The sequence below is a fragment of the Copadichromis virginalis genome, linkage group LG10 (assembly GCF_057382275.1).
Source record: "Copadichromis virginalis isolate Kocher_CV1m ecotype Utaka linkage group LG10, C_Virginalis_male_GT1.1, whole genome shotgun sequence".
In the NCBI taxonomy this organism is placed as follows: Eukaryota; Metazoa; Chordata; class Actinopteri; order Cichliformes; family Cichlidae; genus Copadichromis; species Copadichromis virginalis.
The window spans coordinates 20,870,825-20,892,232 of record NC_140627.1 but is presented as its reverse complement, the minus strand read 5'-3'; the positions used below and the strand labels follow the sequence as shown (position 1 = coordinate 20,892,232).

Below are 21,408 nucleotides of genomic sequence, written 5' to 3'. Positions count from 1 at the left end.
AAATAAAGGTTCTGCAGTGGCTTAGTCAAAGCCTGGACTTAAATCTAGTGCTGTGGTCTGACCTTAAACAGGTCATTCCTACTCGGATATCTTTGAGTGTGGATGAATTAAAACAATTCTGTTAAGAAGAGCGGGCCAAAACCCCTCCACAGCAACTTGAAACACTCATTGCCAGTTTTTGCAAACATTTGATTGCAGTTCTTGTTGCTAAGGTTGGCACAACCAATTAATAGCCTTAAGGGGCAGTTATGTTTTCACACAGGGACAGGTAAGCTTGGATAACTTTTTTCCCTTAATAAGTGAAATCATCATTTAAAAACGTCATTTTGCATTTACCCAGTTACCCAGTAAGTGTGAAAAATATGCAAAAAACTAAGAAGCCATGAAGGAGGCAAATACTTTTTCACACCACTGTACTCTATGTCCTTATGTCAAAACTGGCATCTGGAGACCCCCCAACTGATTGTAGTTGTCAGCATTTCTATGGTAAGTGAACCTAATCTGATACTACTAATGCCTTTTATAGCTGATGTGTAACCACTGGAGTGAGTTCTGTTGGGTGATCATTATTGTATTTTGCACAACTCTGTTGCTTGTGAAGCTCGCACACAAGAATTTCACTCACATGTGCTGTACCAATGTACCTGCACATGTGATGTGACAATAAAAGTGATTTGATTTGATTTGATTTGATGTTGTTGCTTCTGTGCATTAAGAAACTGCTAAATCTTTTGGGAAACCTGAACTTTTTGCTTCAAAATTCACACAAACTGTACATGTAACTACGCAAATCCATAAATACGCAAACATTCCCACCTTAAAAAAACATTTAGTTCTATTAATAAAGAGTCAGTTGGAGATACTTGAGGCCTAAGGTACTAAAACCGCTCAAAGTCATGCTTTTGTATATTTGTACATGAATGTGTGTGTGTGTGTGTGTGTGTGTGTGTGTGTGTGTGTGTGTGTGTGTGTGTGTGTGTGTGTGTGTGTGTGTGTGTGATATTACAGTTGGCATCGTCTCTAGAGATGTACAGGGAGCGTGGATCTGACACTGGCAGTTAATTTTGGCAGTTGATATCCCGCTGACTGTTAGGCAGCTGTTTTTCTAATTTTTGTTTTTCTCAACTATGACTAAGTTTAGTTTTCGGCTTTGTTTGTTTTTATTGCTTGAACACAAGCTCTCTTCACTCCTTTCGCCACCTCTCACCTGATTCTATTCTTTTCTGCTTTCATTTCTTCTTGCTCTTCTGCTCCTCCTTGACCTACTTCCTTCCAGACCACTCCATCATGTTCACATAATTATCCTATGTGGATCTTAAAAATCATAATTTGTCCAAAAACTTTCCTTGGAGCAGGGAGAAGTACTGTCCATGACAGTTTAACATCTGGTGTTTTTATAGCTCTGCAATTTATGAAGTTATCTTGCTAACAAATTGCGGTTCAGGACATAACAGAAACCAGAAACTTGGGTGTGATGTGATAATAAAACAGACATATATCTAAAACACACACACACACACACAGAAACTAGAAAACAACACAAGATATTCAGCTGCAACTAATTTAATAGTGCTGGATGTGGAAAGTACCCGATATCACTGCAGCTGCACACTTGGACATCACACACGTGCAGACACACCCTCTGCAGCCCACACCTACTGTGCATCCATTCATGTGTCCATTTGTCTTTGTCTTTTTTTCTACACTTATTCTTTAACTCAACTTAAGCATACATGGGTCGAAAAATGGGGTGAAGACACATGTTCAGCACATATAAATAAACACAGAAAATCCTTTAAAGCCGTCATCCTGACTGACAGAGCTTTCATGTCTCTACTTGAGTGACATATTGATTGTGTAAAGACTGCAGAGGGCTGTAATTGGGACATTAAAGTGAACACTAAACGCTCTTTAAAACCCTTTAGATTATACACCTGCAGTGTTATTATCATACAAGTGCTTTTGACACCATTAGCGACTGCACCAGGTTTATCCATCTCTGCACATATTTGCATTAACCGCCTGCACTCTATCAGGTCTGCTACCATTAATAATGGCAGTGTAATATCAGTTAGACTGGGCCGCCTCCCCAGAGTTAATGCTTATGTTTTAAGGTATGTATGTATTTATTGTAGATTATATTTATGTAGCTCTGCAGAGGTAAAACCTTAATAAATAAAGCTAAAACTATGCAAGGCAACTGTAGATGTCTCAAATAGTGGTGCAGAAATATACTCACTGCCATCAGGGACATATGTTCAATTGCTCATTAAAGTAAATATCTGATCAGCCAAACACATGGAAGCACCTTAATGCCTTAAGGATTGTAGATGTGGTCAAGACGACCTGCTGAAGTTTAGCTGTTCATGGCAGCTGTGGTAATGTAAAGGCTTAGGGGACACTATGACAACTGAGCATTGTCACAGCCTCATGTCCATCCCTTTATGACCACAGTGTACCCATCTTCAGATGGCTTTTTCTTTGCACAATAGCACGCCATGTTGCAAAGTTCAAAACATCTCAAACTACTTTCTTGAATATAATAATAAGTTGACTGTACTCAAATGGCATTCACGGTCAACAGATTTCAATCCAGTAAAACACCTTTGGGATGTGATGGAACAGGGAGATTGAAATCATGGATGAAACTGCAGCAACTGTTTGATGCTGTCATGTCAATATGGACCAAAATCTCTCAGAAATGTTTCCAGCACCTTGTTAAATCTGTGCCGTGAAGACTTAAAGCAGTTCAGAAGACACAAGGGAGTCATACCTGATATTAGTGTGTCTGATAAAGTGACCGGTGATCTTAAACTTGAATTTGATGTTGCTACTCAGTGACGTTATAGTCCCATGTGATGCCCAGAGTGTAGAATAAAGGCATAAAAGAAACAGGTCTGTTTGGCCTGTTTTTGTTCTCTTACATGCATCTGAAGAAACACAATTCAGCTTTAATTCATCACGTTTTCTTAACAGCTAGGCTTTCTTCAAGTTTTATAAATTTAAAATCTGAAGTCAAGCATTCAACATTTAACAGCGTTCTGCTTCGGGAGAATATCCACAGTAGTTGCTGAGAGATGTATTTTTCCCAGCCCGATTTTGAACTGCCGACCTCTCAGTCACAAGCCCTCATCTCTAACTTCCAGGCTTCTGTTGGCTCATGCTGAGCAGGTTCATTATTTTCCAACCCAGTTTTGCCAGAAAAACCCCCCAAAAAACGCTTCTTGATACCAGCATGTTCCTTGGGAACAAAATGTCACAAAATGAGATGTCATCCTCTCTCCTCTCTAGTGAGATCTCCCCGTGCTGATTGCCATAGATGTTGTGATTCTGTCTGTTTATGCGCGCTCAGGCTGAGCACCGGCAACAAGAGCATTAAAGGTGCTACTCTAACTTGTTGTTTTTGAGAAAAGGATAGCATCTTTTGACTTATCATTTATCCGCTGAACTACTAGGAGGTTGAGGCGATGAATGGGAAGGCCTTTGAATTTTTGGTTTATCGTAAATCACCATTAATTTACACAAATATGAGTTTATTGTCTGACTTTGCCCCCAAGAAACACACAGACATATTCTGCTAAATGTAAATCTTGTAGGAAAGTCATCTTCCTGATGACTTAAAGCAAGAGGTGAGAGTGAGCTCTGTTTTTATCTCTCAAGGTTCATGACCAGTCCCTAGTTGTACATTTTACAATATATGACACCAGTGGGATTTTGCTGCAAATCAGCAAAATTGCTTCAGACCGTAAAAGTGGTTAAAAGCACATGGAAAAAAGCAAAGCTGACATTTCTAGAAACAGCAGATGGTGGAACAAGAAGTGAAAGGCTGATGGAAAATCTTATCATACATGTGTAGCCTATAAAAAAAATGTGGTAAAGAAGCTACAATATTGTTGTTGTTGTGACAGGAAGCCTTTGGGATTGTGGTAAAGTGCTTTTTAAAGGATGCAATCTGTGTTTTTATATTAAGATATGAGTTACATGACTTGCATGTCTATCACATAATTTAGAGTAAAATAGATAAATACTACCTGTCTCTGAGACTCCCTTCAGGAACATATACAGAAGCAAGTAGCTACAGAGACCCACAATATCTATCTGAGGGCTAAAATGAATTAGGTCTGCCTTTACCAGATGAGTATTTTATTTTTAGCAAACCAAGTCTAAGGCCTAAAGACTAGTTGGGGCACCCCTTTTAGCCTCCAGTAGCTAGGGATAAAAATCTGTTTTCCCTGACTTGTTGGTGAGGGTTGATGGAGGTCGTTGGCTGTCGCTTGGTTGAATCAGTTCCAAAGAGACTCCTGCACCAAAAAAAACCTGAAATCTGAAAAAAGCATCCTCCTCCTCCGTACAGTAGTGGTAAGATCCAGTCGTGAAATTTGAAGGTAATAAAGAGCCATAAAGTGCTTTCCCCTCCTGTTAGCAGCTAAGTGATGGACATATTAGAGTGAGCCTGTAATATCCAGCAGGAGTTGGTGGAGGTCTAGCCTGAAAGATGGATTTAGATGGACACAAATATAATGTGTAAAGTGTCACTTTGTGCTGACAAGCTTGCAGCATGAATTTAACAGGTAGTGATTTAGAGTTGTGTCCACAGCTTGTTTCTGTAGCCACTGATTGGCTGAATAAACACTCAATGCAGGTGCAAAGTTGAAAGATTTAAACTCCCAGTTATTGAGTTATGGGTTTATGTCAGAAAACTTTCCAGCTACACCCACAAGTGCAGCATGATGTCAACACTGGAGATGGAGTGTTTCCAGTTGTTCTCAGGAAATTTCCATATTACTTATTCCCTCTGTTTCTGTTTCTCTTTGTCCTCTCCAGCGTTAAACGAACCTACCATCGACTACGGCTTCCAGAGGCTACAGAAGGTCATTCCTCGGCACCCTGGTGACCCTGAGAGGCTGCCAAAGGTACCGAAACAGTTCACATTCACAACTTGCCCATTTGTACCACAGCTTGTTGGACTTAGAATAAAACAAGAACTTGTCTTTTGTTTAGGGATATTTCAAAAAGGACAGAAACTGTAGCTTTACAAAGATGTGAATGAAAGAACTTTGTGCTTATATTTTATTTGCTTTGTATATGCTTGTTTTTTATATTTCTGACGAGAATATGTGTTTTTAAATCTCCTGTGGGCTGTTCTTTTACCTCTATGTGAACCCTTTGTGTGTCAGTTTCTTAGTTCCACATTTACAGGGTGAGTGCTTGAGTCTCTTCCAGATCAGAGAGTCATATCTGATTATTTGTTTATCAGCTGGAGATCAAGCAGCGTGTTTAAAGGTTCAGCAGATGTAAACAATTAGCACCAAACGATGAGCTCCGCTTTGATACCAAACTCTGTCATCTTGCTCTGTACATGCAGGATGACTTCTCTCAAAGTGTGTGTGTGTGTGTGTGTGTGTGTGTGTGTGTGTGTGTGTGTGTGTGTGTGTGTGTGTGTGTGTGTTCACAAGTCGACCTGTTTCAAGTCTGAAATTGTGTATCTGTGAAGGCAGAGGTCATGCCCTTGTAAACAGCTGCTGTTGATTGGTTCGCCATTCCTGCTGGAACTAGTCCATGATTGGCTGTCTTTGCTGTGACATCATCAAAGAGTGGGCGCTGGTCACGATGTGATGGATGTGGTGATACAGCTGTGTCATCACGGTCATGGTGACACCCTGGATCAACCACATGTGTTATCAATCAGATGTAATGTCCACCATCACCGTGGGAACGTGTTCAATACGTTACGCAATAAACATAACTGGTGGATTTGTTGCTTTCACTTATGGTAAACAGTAATGAGCTCACTGTTGCTTAAAAGCTAATAAACCTACAGTACGGTCAAATTTAGAAATGAGATGATGAGGATCAAAACATCAACCTTCTTTATAGTAGGTGACCTGCTCTACTACCTACAGCCTGCTCTACAGCCACCCTGGATGGGGTCCTGGATGTCATAGTGAACATGTAGCTGAGTGTAATTATCATTTTTTCTTATTCTTAAGGTTTACAGTGCTCTGCTGAGATGAGCCAGAGACACAGATAATATCTGCGCCATATCAGCAATAGTTCCATACATGCATTTTGATATAACTGATCATTAAGATTAAAGTTGTAGCTTTCTCCTTTTTCAATGAGATAAAAGTTTGTCCTTGTTGCTGATAACTCCCCAGGGGCTTTTTAAGATGACTGCCAAGTGGAAAGACTTTCTCCTAAAAGTTCTGCTTTAGTTTGGTGATAACACCCCCAGGAGCTGCTCGAACATGGAAACCCATGTCATGAAGCTCCTAGACCACGTTATTTGTGCTGATTTTAATGCTGAAGGGGGTTTGTAGCTTATCAGCTTTTGAATCAGCAGAGCGTTAGCAGTTTTTATGCACTGGAGCTCAGCACTCAGCAGCCCCACTCTGTAACTTTACCCGGTCTGTCACTTTGTGTCTGAGTTTCTGTGGAAACTTCCCAAACTGACTTGTTGCATTGGTGGCATCCTACTACAGTACCACTCTGAAACTCAGTGAGCTCTTTAGAACATGCTTGATTTTATACAGCAGTGACAATGGACCAAAAAACATCTAAAATTAAATGTAATTCAGATGTAGGATCTAAGAGGTGCAGCCCAGTACTTTTGTCCATGTAATCTACGGTAGCAACAATCTGTTCTTAACATTGCCGCCTAACTCTATCTTCGCTTTATCCCATAACCATGCTATTTCCCTACTCAAACCTATACTATATTCACCGTGCACAAATATTCATAGTCTTGTCTGAGGATGGATCGCAGCTGTAGGGGTATGACCATCAACATTTTGTCTTAACCATTTAATCATGGGTGATATAGTAGTATGATTGTTATTTGGACAAGTTTTTCAAGTCACTGCTTTAAAGAATACATTTAAATCAATTTACAACCCAAACAATGGGATATTATGCAGCTCACTGTTGTGAGTTGTGAGTTGTGAGTCACTCTCCTGGTCCATGACGCCAATGGTTCAATACTTCTCAAGAATAGGAACAGTTAATTTCAGTATATTTTTGCACTGGTTAAACAGGCACCTCTTTAATGGTCTGCGTATGCAGGCAATTCTAAGATAGTTCAGTGTAACTCATTACCTATGGTCCATTTGTTGTTTGTTGTGTTGCACTGGGCAGATTGAAAATGTGTTTTGCGTTTTTAAGGCTTAACATAAATACAGCATACATTGTGCAAAAAGTTATCGCAGTCAGGGATGGATATGAGGAATGAAGCCAGCCCATCAGAGAAGATTTAACTCTTTTAAAAGCTTTTCTGAGCAGGCCTGTCCTGTTTCAGCTTACTATAAATGCAATAAGTGCTGCAGAAAAATCTGTGCAGGAAATGAGGTTCGCAACCTGAAGCGTGCAATACCATAAGTGATGTTAGTAGGAGCTTCTGGTAAAGGCTGAGTCAGAGAAGTGACTGACTCACTTTTTCAAGCATAATCGGACTTTCTGCTTAATTTGTGAGCAAGAGACACGCCCTGCTAACATGTAATACATAATGCTTCCAGCTTGTTTTGTTGTGTTTCACATGAAATCGAAAAGGGGGGGAATAATAAACTTAGACCACACTGAAAAATCTGCTGTGTTTGAGTTGAAGCTTTCTGCAAAATATGCTGGTAATGTGACAAAATTGCCACTTAACTAACTGGCAACACTGGATGCTAATTAAGTTTTTTCTTCTGTTTCTTCTTCTTGCACATAGCAGGTGTGCATTCCTTAATCCAAAAAACTCTTCATGAGAAAAGTGATGAAAAGTGAAATATTTAAAGGGGGAGTTGAACAATCTTGCCTTATCTCGGCCTTAGTTGACATATTTTCTTTTTTTGGCTTAAGTTTGTCAGTTAAAAAAAAAACAAATGAGCACGCCGAGCAAATAAATGTATCCATAAATACCTTTAGAACCAAATATTATCACATCTGACCCCAAAGCACTATAAAGTATTTTTTTCTTGGCCTGTTTTTTTTATTTCATTTTATTTTATTTTTTTACTCCCATCAAAACTGGTCAGGCTCATTATTGAAGCCATGGAAAATATTTTTATATAAAGCTACAATCAGAGCAACCAAAGTAATGCCATGCATTGATCAGGTGTCACACTGAAGCAACAGATGATAAAGAATTAATCAAAGCCAAACATGAAGCATCTCCCAGAGATTTTCAGTCATGGTGAGATCAAGATGAAGTTCTTCGGGAGCATGAGAAGTGAGGTTTAAGATAATAAGCGTCTGTTCACCAAGGGACATGTCACAGTTTCTTCAGGCACAGGGTAAAGGGTGAAAAACATGGCAAATGAGTTCAGATCACTTTTGAAATTAGACAATGATTGACAAAAGTCTGAGAAAAACAAGTGTACAATCCCATCTCCCCCTCACCTCTGTTCATGCATTTCTCTGAGGCTTACAGCACTGTGGAGCCAATTTACAAAAAAAAGAAAGAGATCATTCTGATGACAGAAAGCTTTTAAAGCCAGACTTTATTTGAATACAGTCTGTACTTTCTTTGTTATTAACTGTGTTATACCGTCAGTGCTCCCACTTTAGATCAAGGTTCATCGCACATGCTTGTATCTGCTTCTGTGTGTGAGTGTGTCTTTGTGCGTGTGATGCATGTGTGTGGCCGTCGCTGGGTAATTCATCATTTTGTAGCCGTGTGGTCGATCAAACTGAGACTTCATTATTGCTGCTCACCAAAGAGAGAGGGAGAGAGAGAGAGAGGGAGGGACTGCATGGGGATTTGTCTTATCTGTTAGTGCGATGCTGGATACATAAGAGAACAATATGAAAATGGTTATAATGATGGCGAGTATGTGCATGTGAGCAGGTGAGCGAAATAAGTTTGGGCGATGGAATATAGTGGGGGTGTTTCGGTTGGCGCCAGAGCCACACACATGCAGACACACACACGTGTACACACACCACAGTCTTGGCTGCTCATCCTGAGAATCGATCAGCCCATTTATCGAAGTTATAGGAGTTTGTTTCCAGGCCTAAAAAGAAGACAGACGGACAGACGGACAGACAAACAGGCGGGGCAGTGGAGTGTGTGAGAGGATTACCAGTGGACAGCCGATTCGATAATTGTTCAGTGAACATTCAGGGGATTTTGTTGGCTACACACACACAAACACACACACACACACACACACACAAACACACAGCAATATTCAGCTGCCAGTTTGTGTCACTGTGATCTCTTCAACATCCAGCCATATGTACGTGCACGTACACTTTCTGTACACAGCGACGCACATATGGACCGTTACGCCTGAAGACACATACAGTAGGCTGTGTTTTCAACATCACGAGTGTCATTTTATTTTGAAAAGTCAGCGACTTTTCTATAGTGGTTTCCATCGTTTTTAACATTAACCTGGTTTTAATTCATAAAACCTGAAGAATAGTTATGAGAATTCCCCATCAGATCGCCATTTTAAGGTTATATTTGTTCAGATAATAATCTTGCTTCTTATCTGGGGTAAAGATACATTTTGTAAAATCAAGGGCCAAATTTTGCATGTGCACATCACCCACCCACTGCTCGTCATCTGTGTGAGTGATTGCTCAGTCCTCACTCGATGTTTTACCTCAGTAAAAACTTTTCTATTAAGTTTCATTAAGTTCATTTTGAAAATTATCCTCCCTGCTAGAGTAAAAAAGATGATAAGTCTGGGTTTGCTTTAGGGTGGACCCGAGAATGCAGTGTTTCTGCCTCTTCCTCCCTCATGGTGTGACACGACGCTCAACTCGAGGCTTCAAAAGTAAAGTCCACAAATTCACTTCAATTCAGTCTTACTTAGAGCCAAATCACAACAACAGTCACCTCAATGATGGTGGTATATGTTATAAGGTAGAGACATGAACAGGTGATGCTTCAGTGTCGTAATGGAAGTGAATTGGTGCAGTTCACACATTTCTTTTCTTGGTAAACGGTTATTTGGGAAGCATATTTTCCTTTTGTTGGATCATTCGACACAGACACGTCTCTCTCTTTTCCTTAAGTTCAGGTTTTGGGTGTTCATGGTTTTAAAGGTTGACCAGTATGTGTCACCCTTGTAAGAGTGGTGACTTCCTCTGGTGACTCACTCAGTTGACATTGCTATGCAACTCCTTTTGATGATGTCGTACATAACTGAGGTCATGTCATCAGCATCACCATTATGAGTAACTGTGGTGATGCATGAACACACATATTTGAAACTACTCTAAATCCGTGTGTGTGTCACACATATCTTTGTTGACACCACCTCACCACCCATGAGAAGAAATAAAATCTGAAGCCTCAAGTACTAACACTATCTGGCAGCGTTTTTAGCAAGAGAAGAAACGCTCCCTAAAGGACGTGTGTATGAGTGAACACGTCAGTACCTCTGTATCTGTGTGTGATCGGACCTGATATCTCCCGTGAGTCCACATGTAAAGTATGACATCATCTCACTGCGAGGTGTGACCCTGCATGTACGGCATCCCTAATGGCGCATTAGAAGCGGATCGGGCAGCTAATGTGCCAGCATTAGGGAGGAATAAGTCATGTGTGTGCCGTGTCTGTGCCGGCCTGGCACACGCACGTTACACACACATCTGACCCCGCAGAGACTCGGCTCAGCATTTCCTGGTCCTAATGCATACAACATGTGTGTGTCTGCGTGTGTGTGTAATGTATGGTTATCGCATTAGTGCTGGTCATAACTCAGACAGTAAAAGCACCTAGACACCTCCTGTTATTCTTTCTCTTTGCCAGCAGATCTGCCTTCCCTTTAGCTCACCTCCCGCCTCTCTCTCTCTCTCTGTGAGTCTGGCAGACGAACTGTTTGTCTGCATTTTTACCCGAAACAGACAGGAATAGATTATGCTAAAGGTTACAAAAGTCTGGAGAAGCAGTTATATAAACTCAATCAAGGACTTGCATCCTTTATTCGATCCAATGTTGAGTTGGAAAAGTGACAAAACACAAACACACAAAATTGAAATGACAAATGAGTGCTTGTCAGGTATATATTCCATAAATACCTGACAATAGATGAAATGTGGCATGATCAAGAAAGAATCAAGCAGAGATAAAAAGCTGTAAAATTGGACTTTATTGCAGCAATTAAAGTAAACAAAAGGATTCATGGTTAACAAGTAAACATTTCAGAGATGGTTTCCATCACTTGTCATAATTCATCATTATCCGCAGTAAGCCGAGACAGCAGTTGATGGGCAGAAACACGAAGGAGGTGGTTGATCCAAAAACACCCCAGTGAGTTTTGATTTGGTGATTTGCATGTCAAAAACATCCATGCAAACATCTAAACTTGGACAGGATTATGGAAATAAGTAATAAAGTCCACTCTCTGTACCTAAACTTTTACATGTAAATCACCAGATGAGCAGTTTTTAAACGGAAACCTGGAATATTTAGACATGTGCAACTTTTTAAGCAAATTTGAACTTTTTACCTAGTTTCTGAAGCGGCTGCAGGCTGTCGAGGCCCATAGGACGTCAAAACTGGATCGTTGGGCTTTTTGACAACCCGTTAAGTCTCATTCACGTCAGCTAAACGTAGCTGGAAGTGTTACTTATCTGTATTAGCCAGGAGGTAATCTGACGAACATACTTTCCTATTTACGGACAAGCACAACCTGAAAGATTAATTAGGTGATGTATGTGTGCGTCTAAATATGAACAAAGTATTCAGAGTGCATCGATTCCAGACACTTGAATCACGTAGCAGCCAAAGCCTGCAGACCTGATAATGATGATGTTACCAGAGGATCATCTTTCCTTCCCGTTTATCAGCTACTGGCCTTACTGGAACCACTCGAACAGTCAGGATCAGATTTCTGTGTGTGTGTGTGTGTGTGTGTGCGTGCGTGCGTGCGTGCGTGCGTGCGTGCGTGCGTGCGTGTGTGTGTGTGTGTCTCAGCTCACCAGTCTAATAATGAGAGGTTAACAGAGAGGCAGCCAGACCATAATAATGTGTAAGAGATTGAATTTAGCACCGTGGACAGGCACACTAAAACTGCTGACTGGCTCTGTGACCTCACACACGCACACACAGACACACACTGATGGAGAGGCAATATGTTCCACCAGGCACAAACTCGCAGGAGAGCACACATGCAGCCAACTGTAAGTACGTGTGTGAGCGTGTCACACGGTGCAGGTTAATACTGTGAAGCACAGAGTAATTTTCTCTCTGTCACCGGGCAGCCTCACGCTGTGGAAACGACAACACATTAACTGTTAAACAAGACACCTTAGACCCCGGGGTGGGCGCAGAGAGAAAGAGGAAGAAACCAAGAGGGCGGGCGGGTGAGGAAGCAAGGAGAAACAATAAAGAGGCTTGGCAAAAGAGCAAAACAGAGTGGAAGACGGAGGAGACGATTCCCAGCATGTGTGCAAAATGGCAAAAAGGAAGTGGAGGAGAAACACTTGAAGCTGGACCAGGAAAGCAGAAGAAGGGGAGGGTGTGGGGAGGACTGACATGAACAAGTGGGGGAGGGGAAGGCATCAAATCCTCAAATAACTGATTGCACTTTCCATCACAAGATCCAGAAAATGTGAATGAAAACTAGCTTAATCTGGCTTTATTGGTCACCTGGCCTGTTAAACAAATAGAGCAGCACGAGACCAAAACTACTCACACTGTGGTCTATTTTGAACAGAGATGCACGGCAGAAGAGCCTGCAGCACTTTAGATTGACTTCAGAGTATATTTTAAATACCTGTCACCTTAAGATGTCATTAAGATGCACAGGCACATAAAAGCACTTGACTTGACAGCAGGTAATCTGCCTTTAAAAGGACTGAGGAGCAATTTGTTTATCGTGAGTAGATGGTAAAATGGATGTGAAGTAAGGGGAAAGGGAATGCACATGTGTATCATTTAGCAACTATTATAAGTGGAAATTATGGGTGTGCCTTCATGTGTGTGAAGCTCAATTTTACTTTATGGATTCAAGGTTTTTCATACTTCCCGTCTCTTAAGGAAATGTAAGTAGAAAGAAGGAGACAGTTACAGGTGATTAACTGTAATACGTGCTGCTGTCTTCAACTTTTCTCTCTCTTTGTGTCAGGAGGTCATTCTGAAGAGAGCAGCAGACCTGGTGGAAGCCCTCTATGGTTTGCCTCATAATAACCAGGTACACATACACACACCGCATGGAAAGAGGGAAATCAGTACTTTGCCATTGTGTTTATTCTAAAGCGCTTTCTTCTTCCTGCAGGAGATCATCCTCAAACGTGCAGCAGACATCGCAGAAGCTCTTTACAGCGTTCCTCGAGGTCACACCCAGCTTTCCAGTTCAACTCACAGTGGCATGATGGGAGTCAACTCTTTCACCGGGCAGCTGTCCGTCAACGTATCCGAACCCTCACAAGCCAATCAGGGTAAGAATTTGTCATCATGCTGTTTAGCATTTGCCATTAAATACTTAACATCGCTACAGCGCAGCCTAAAAACACCATATGAGCTCATTTTATTACATATTTGCAGGGACATGTTTAAAATTGGTTTACAGGGAACTTTGTAATTTTTGGTTTTAAATCAAAGGCAGGATATTTGTTTCTTTATCAGCCATCCCATAGTATTTAATCTCTATAAACATATATATTTATTATATATATTTATATACAGAATCTGAAGGCAAGACTCAAACTCTCTGGTCTCTGTTTGGAGCTACCTGACCTACTGACCAATCATGTTTAAACAGGCTTCAGCTACATCTTCTTCCTCTTTAGGCTGCTCCATATAGAGGTCACCACAGTGGATCATCCCAAGCATCCTCCTCTGTCACACCAAACCTCTGCATGTCACTACATCCACAAACCTCCTCTGAGGTCTTCCTCTTTTCTTCCTGCCTGGCAACTCTATATTCAACATCCTATGTCCATTATATCCACTTTCCCTCCTCTGCACATGTCCAAACCATGTCAATCTTCCTCTTGGCAAGGAAAAAAAATCACTGTGCAAAGCAAAAGAGGGGTTTCATTTTCTGAAATTCTACCTCAGGCCCATTGCCAATTTAGTTTTGTTTATTCACTATTTTAAATTTTAATTTATAAAAAAAGAACAATACATGGAACAGGAAGTCTGTTCTTTGGCTACACTGGAAGCCCTGGAAATCTTCAATGTCCACACACTCCATGCTTCCACTGTTCCACTTTCTGTGGAGTTCTGTTCTGCAACCAGGGAAATGCTAAATTGAAACTTCCCGTGTGTGGAGATGTGTATTATAAATTATTTTAATTAGCATCACTTCAGTCCTTTTTCCGTATTTCCAGCAGGTTTTGTGCGCAGCAGCAGTAGTGTGTCACCCCACGGTTATGTGCCCAGCTCCACACCTCAGCAGACCAGTTACACCTCAGTCACCAGCACCATGAATGGCTACGCCAACAACACCGGCATGACCAACCTGGGAGGCTCGCCCACTTTCCTCAATGGCTCTGCAGCCAACTCGCCTTATGCTAGTGAGTGGATCTGTGCACCTTTACAATGTGTTTGCACCGCTGCCATTTAATTTCAGGTCCTCCACACTGCCCACATACACCATCAGTACCTTCAGACTCACAGATGAAAGCAGCACCATGCACTCACATACAAACGCATACTGAACCGCGCACGCGCAAAATGCCTGTGGACAGAAAGTGAAAGTCTCAGATGTGCTGTGTGGAGATTCCCCCATGGGGCTTTCTGTCACAGCGTCTTCAAAAACAATCACCAACTCACGGCTCATCGCTCCATTTTGTCCTCCGTCCATCTCTTCCCTCCTTCCCAGAGTGCCTTTTATCTGACAGCCACACCTCTTCTCCCTCTGTTGGTTAATTGCATCCCATTTCCATTTAGCAGAAAGGAAAGACCAAAAAAAAAAAGCAGAGAGGGAGGGAAGAGTGGAGCCACGTAGAGAGAAGCGAGATTTTTTTGTTTGAGAAGAGTAAACTGGAAGACTGGAACCATCTGGTGACACTTCCCATGAAGTTCATTTTAAGCCACATGCAATAGATGGACATCTGACAACTCTGGAACCTGATTTGTTTACAATGAAAAGCAAATTTTGCCTGTATTTGCACACCATGAGCACACTTTATATCTCAAATAGGGAAGAAGGTGCTCCCATTTCATTCAAAAGAGAATCAACTATTAGTTTCTGAAGCTTTAATCATTTTTATTTTAATTTCTGTCTGCTCTCTCCTGTCTCTCCAGTTGTTCCATCCAGTCCTACTATGGCCTCCTCCACCTCTCTTCCCTCCAACTGCTCCTCCTCTTCTGGTGTCTTCTCCTTCTCTCCAGCCAACATGGTGTCAGCAGCAGTTAAACAAAAGTCCGCCTTTGCTCCGGTAGTCAGGCCCTCGTCGTCCCCTCCACCCTCCTGCACCAGTGCCAACGGCAACGGGCTTCAAGGTAATTTAGCATGTTAGTCTATCATATGGTGCTTCGAGGTAGGATTTTCCCCAGCACATGAGTTTAGGATGATTTCGTTCCTGTTTTTTCAACTAGTCTGTCACATCATCCTCTAACTCCTCTCAGATCCTTACTGCATTGTGAGCACATGCACACACTGTTTTAGGGTTAAATATTTTAGATTAATGAGTTTCTTTGGTCCAAACTGGTCCCAACATCCCCTGTGGCGTTCCTGTTTATTAGTGAAATAACGGAAGAGCTATTGACTGGATTGTAATGAAAATGGGTACAATGCTATTCCAAATAGATTCAATTCAGAGTCTCGAGAGTCTGCATGCTTATGGTAATAAGGTGATTCTGGGCTAAAATGACTTTCACTCATTAGTATTAATTTTCTCTTTTCTGCGCTACAGGCCTGAAACACTACAGGCAACAATATCTGTGGTGTAATGAGGCTTATCCAACTTAAAAAATGCTAAACTAATTCTCCTCTCTTAACTTTGCCACTTTTGAATAATAAAAATATCCCTTCCAAAGCTTTAAGTTGAATCTGGAAAGTTCTCGTCCCTTGCCACTTAGAATAGCCCTTATACACCGACATAAGTTTATGACTGGAAAAGGAAGGAAAATGTAAACGCGGAACTTTAATTCAGTGTTATAAAAGTGCAGTTAATGGGTCAGTGGCAGCATTTTATGAAGCTGCAAGTGCAACAAGAAAATAATCCAATGCTGTATTTCTTTCAGTCCTAGCTCATGTCACATTGTGCTATATAGCAGCTCAGAATGAGACCAAGGCAACATTTCTCTTCTGTTTCATAGCAGACTAAACATTATCCAACACTTACAAATACAGCTGCTATTAAGAAATGTTGCAGTCTCTATAAAGGTTAAAACGCCATAAACAACCACAAAGATGACAGCCACCTTCCCCTAAATCAGACAAACGCTAAATAACTGTGTTGGATGTTAACATTTGCAGCCCTCAGAATATTTTTGGTTCCCCAAGGCCTCAGCCATACAGGCCTAGAGACTAGTTGGCAAACTGATGCCAGCTTGCCATTGCTATGGAAAGGTATGTGCTACCTAACCAGCTGGTTTAACGTTTCTGGAGGTTGCTGCCTGTTCCTAGTTGAAATCAGTCACATAGACTGATTTCATGAACTAGACGTGTCCTTGATTCAACACAGCTGACTTAAATGGCTAAATTACCTCCTCAACATGTCTTGAAGTTCTCCAGAGGCCTTGTAATGAACTAATCATTTGATTCAGGTGTGTTAACCCAGGGTGGGATCTAAAACCTGCAGGACACCAGCACTTGAGGCCTGGAGTTGCCTACCCCTGCTGTAGACGGTCTTGTCTACAAACACCGTCCAGCTACTTTCCAAACTGTAGTAAAACTGTGAAAAGTGTAACTCAAACTGGAAATGGCGATTGTTTGACTTTAAAGTAAATGTCACGTGTTTTGAACCATATTGGTTACAGGTATAACCTTTACTTTGAAGGCAAACCTTCTTTTACCATTTTGTGTTGCACTTTTTCACGTTGTACTCCCACTCGGCAAGTAGTTAGCAAGTATTTGCAGACAAACGTGAAAAACTACCGACAACAACAATAACTTTGGTGATTTGTGAGAGTCACCAACCTCCAGCAACCACTGCTAGCCATTTGAAGAATGTATCATGTCCAATATGGCAGACAAAGTGCGCATTTGTCACATCTGGAAACCTTAATACCTCTTTGGGAGCAGCGCCATGGTTGCCAACAGGCTGTCTCTAGGCCTGTGTAACTAAGAGTAAATTGGCAAGCAGTGACCAAAACTTTGAGAACGCCACGTTTAAACTATTTAAATAGCTTTTTTTTTTAAACTTTAAACTATTGTATCTAAATTTTATTTTTGTTTTGCTTAATAGTTTGGATTAAAACATTTTCAGTTCTTTTTCCTGTCTTTTCTTTTTACTTCTAACCTCCCCTCTTTATTATTCCTCTGAACTGCCACCCTTCCCTTATCATTTCTCCCTTCCTCTCTCTACCAGATCAAACATTTGTGGACTCTAGCAAGTACTCAACAGCCAGCTCTCTACAAGGCCTGGCCTTCACCTGAAGTATGTTCCTCTACTGATTCTTCCTTCAGCTCTGTTAACTCATTACATTGGAACATTTACTCAACTAATTTCACTGAAGCAACCATTGCCGTGTTTCACATCTTCCACTGAACGATTGCGCAAACACTTTCCTGCTTTTTCACCCTTGTACGGCTTTTCTTTCCCTCTCTCCCGCCTCATCGCCAACTCTTCATTCTTCTCGTGTACAGATCAAGAAATTTGTTTTGCTGGGTAACTCCTCCCTGTCTTCCTATTGGCTGGGAAGAAAGATGGGAAGTTAGATATTTACAAAGACCCCCACCCAAAAAAGACATTTGGAGTGGAAAATTTATTGCTCAACATCACTGGCTTTGTGTAGCTGTATGTGAGCGTGTGTGTAGAGTGAGCATGTGCGGGGGTGTGGGAACTCAAAGCGTAGCCTCAAAGCACAGCTGAAATAAACACATCCCACTTACAGCTCCACACACACACACACACACACTTTCCTCTGTCACAGACACTGGGTGATCACACACTAGCAGCTTACTAGGGAGCGATCAACAATGACAGCTGTTCGACTCTCTTGACAGTTTTTACAGTCAGTCTACCTGCTCCATGGTGTGTGTGTGTGTGTGTGTGTGTGTGTGTGTGTGTGTGTGTGTGTGTGTGTGTGACTGAAAGGAAAAAACTGGAGGTTTTACTGAAACAATTTTGTCATGCTGGTACTAAAATAAATTAATCCTTTTTTTCTTGATAGTTTTCACTCACTGTGAAATAAAAAACTGTTCACTTAATAATTTCTCCAGTTTGCTGTGCACATTTCATGGGAACATACCTCTGTATTCAAAGCAACAGGGGCCCACCAAGGATAATGTGCAGGGCAAAGGTAGGGGTCAGGCAAGCAGTAGTTGTGGTTACGGTTGGGGTAATTCTCCAGGAAGTGAACATAATGTCCAAAGTAATGTCCTCTGAAGTGATGTAAACGCGGCTCTGTGTGTGCGACATGTATGTGTGTGTCACTTTTGGGCTGAGCTCTGCTTCTCACATGTTGACACCCATCCCTCGGGTTTAAAGGCAGCACATGCCATGATGCAATCTGTCAGGCACACGTACAAACATACAGTTAAAATATGCCAACTGTTGCTGCGCATAATTAAATGTGTGTGAGCTTAAAAGATGCGTCCCCGCACCACTTTACTGATTTATTTGTCTATTGATGTTTTAAATGTCGCTTCGGTCACACAGCTGCGCAGATGGGAAAACATATTGATGTATTTAAAGGGGGGATTTTTTATGATGATGAAATATTTGGCTGTGTTTTTAACAGTTAATTTTTCCTTCTCTTCCCCTCCTTCCTCTCCCTCTTTTCTCTTTTTTTTCTCTTTCTCCCACCCAGCAGCAATCCCGGGAATGATCGTCCCACCCATGTAAAAGTGTGTGTGCATGATTTTGTGTGTGCGTGTGTGAGTGAGAGAGAGAGAGTTGAACCAAGCACACTCTCACTGATCGTGGTGGAGGCTTCAGTGTGAGTCTGACTCTGGTCGGCGATGGAAGGAGTTGTCCCGATTTGAAGGAACAAACCCAACTCAGGCCCTTTCTAACACAACAAAACAACTTCGAGAGAAAAAGAAGAAGAACAAAAAACAAACTGTTTGCAAGAAAATAAGTTGTTTAGACTTTGTACACCTTGATGCTTTTTATAGGAGAACGGCCACGCCTCTTACAACTCTCCAAGGACACAGGAAGTGTATTTATTTTGGAGAGAATCCACTTCCTCCCATGAGTGTTTGTTGACTTTTTTTTTCTTTTCACGCAACAGTTTATGTGTGATAATCATCTTCTAACTGTAACCTACACGAGGTGGTTTCTATTTAAGAAGTTTTGTCTTTAATGAAGGAGTAAAATGTGAAGCATACCTGATAATGATGAAGTGATGATGAGTCAAAATGATGATGAAGTCACAGGGTCAAATCCAGCCAACACAGACAAGCCAAACCAGACACACACTCACACACGCTTTCACTTCTCTTTGCCAAATCCTTGCCACGCCAAGAGGAAAAAAGAGGAAGCTTCTTATCCGCATCTGATGCTCCAGTTTTAGCCATTTAAGAAGTTTACTTTGAGCCTCCTCTACATACATCTGTCCTGCATCTTCAGTCTTTCAGCCAACAGACTTGCTTCACTTGTAGTAGAAGATAGATTTGACAGTAGATGCATGTAAAAAGGAAACAAATGATCACAGATCCTTTCCCACACAGTAGTACATTATTTTTGTGTGCCAATAGCAGCTTCACTGCTCAGGATTTGACCCCTACCCTCAATTATCCCTGTTACAGCAACTGGTTGAGACGCATACAGCCGCAGAGACCTCTATGAGAGGGAGGACATGTCTTAAAAGACTGCTGCAATTTAGACTTTTATTTAGATGTGTGAGATTTGTTTTCTTGAGTTTTGTCATAATTGAAAAATATTTCTTTGGTTTTTTTGGTTTGCTGTGTTTGTTATTTTGTTTTTTGTTTTTTTATCAGCCGGCCAATCAGATTGTGCTTCTTTTTTCCTTGCCTGCTTTCTCATCTAGTTTGATTTGAAACTTGAGTGGGAAAAGTGCTGCGCTGCAACAAATGTCAAGTTCAAAACATTGCAACTGAGGATTAAGAACAATCGTTTTTTTCAAAAAGTGTTTGTGAAAACAAATGCCAACGAGTCCTTGCAAGAAGAACAGCAACATTAGACCTTTCAGCAGCTGCGCTCAAATGAAGAAAGCTTACGTTTTTGTAGTGACTGCAGTAATACAAGTGTGATTCTAGGATAGGTCAAGAAAACATGCAATACTAACAAAGAAATGCTCTTCATTCCACCTGAACCAAGTTGTATTTGTGCTTAATCGTTACTTTAATTCAGTTTTTTATTTTTATTTATATAGCATCAAATCACAGCAGTATTCGCTTCAAGGGGCTTTAGATCGTAAAGAAACCTCAACTATAAGACAGCCAGCCCCCTATGTATAAGCACTTGGCGACAGTGGGAAGGAAAAACTCCCTTTAACAGGAAGAAACCTCCAGCCGAACCATGCTTAAGGAGTGGCAGCCGACTGCTGCAATATGTTAGTGGTGAGGGAAGGAGGAGAGGACAAAACACACAGGAGAGCAAGAAATTAACAATAACTAATGATTAAAAAGTTGTGCATGCACATATAGAGAATGAAAGGATCGCCGACATCACTAACCTGTAATTCATAGTTTTGTTACATCATTTAAAAAAAAACCTGATATATTGTGTAATCCTGATAGGGACGTCATATTGTAATTCTGATGTTTATGTTTCATTCAGATGACTCATTGGTTCAGTATTTTGCACTATTTGTGACCTGAGGTATAAAAAAATGGCATTTTTTGCAGCGCAGAACAAATAGCCAGCAACATGTCTTAAATGCCCGCTGTGTAAAAACTAGCTGCAGTGTGTGTGTTTTTTACAGTCTTGAAGTCTTAAAATATGTTATTTTTGCCAAAGCCCTTTTTGAGACATTTATGCTTAAACAGTCTTACGCCACAATTATTAATATGATGTTTCTTGTCACACATCATAAAAAATGAAAATGCCATTTTAAGTTATCTGTCTGTGCTTAACACACAAGCACATCTTTAAGCCAGGTTTATGCTTTATGGTCCCTGCACTGGTTGTGTAACATGCCAAATGTGATGTCACAACGGCCCAGTCACTGTTTATATTGGTGCTCGTCCTGAATGATAGGTCCCGCCATTTGCAAAAAGCCATGACGTAGGTATCCAGTCGTTAAGTCTGACGCAGTGTTGCCAACTTAGCGACTTTATTGCTATATTTAGCGAGTTTTCAGACCCCTTAGCGACTTTTTTTTAGAAAAAAAGTCGCTAAAAAAAGACGTGAAAGCGCGTATCTCTTTTACTCTGAACAAGCAGCGGGTGC

At 41.2% G+C, this 21,408-nt stretch overlaps 1 protein-coding gene across 6 annotated transcripts in view; it reads left to right on the top strand.

Annotated features, from left to right (window-relative positions):
* LOC146700414 (transcription factor COE1) overlaps positions 1 to 21,327 on the top strand; it is an 89,864-nt gene extending 68,537 nt beyond the window's left edge. Inside the window, exons 11-17 of one of the 6 annotated variants that reach the window (XM_085470593.1) lie at positions 4,825 to 4,913; positions 13,062 to 13,127; positions 13,212 to 13,374; positions 14,272 to 14,454; positions 15,188 to 15,385; positions 17,419 to 17,487; positions 18,863 to 21,327. In XM_085470593.1, the coding sequence (XP_085326719.1) occupies positions 4,825 to 4,913; positions 13,062 to 13,127; positions 13,212 to 13,374; positions 14,272 to 14,454; positions 15,188 to 15,385; positions 17,419 to 17,486 (767 nt within the window). In that variant the 3' untranslated portion in view covers position 17,487; positions 18,863 to 21,327. Of the gene's footprint in view, positions 1 to 4,824; positions 4,914 to 13,061; positions 13,128 to 13,211; positions 13,375 to 14,268; positions 14,455 to 15,187; positions 15,386 to 17,418; positions 17,488 to 18,862 lie in introns of all 6 variants that reach the window. The other 5 variants (XM_085470592.1, XM_085470591.1, XM_085470596.1 and 2 more) reach the window with 5 other exon arrangements.
* Positions 21,328 to 21,408: the final 81 nt, after the last annotated feature.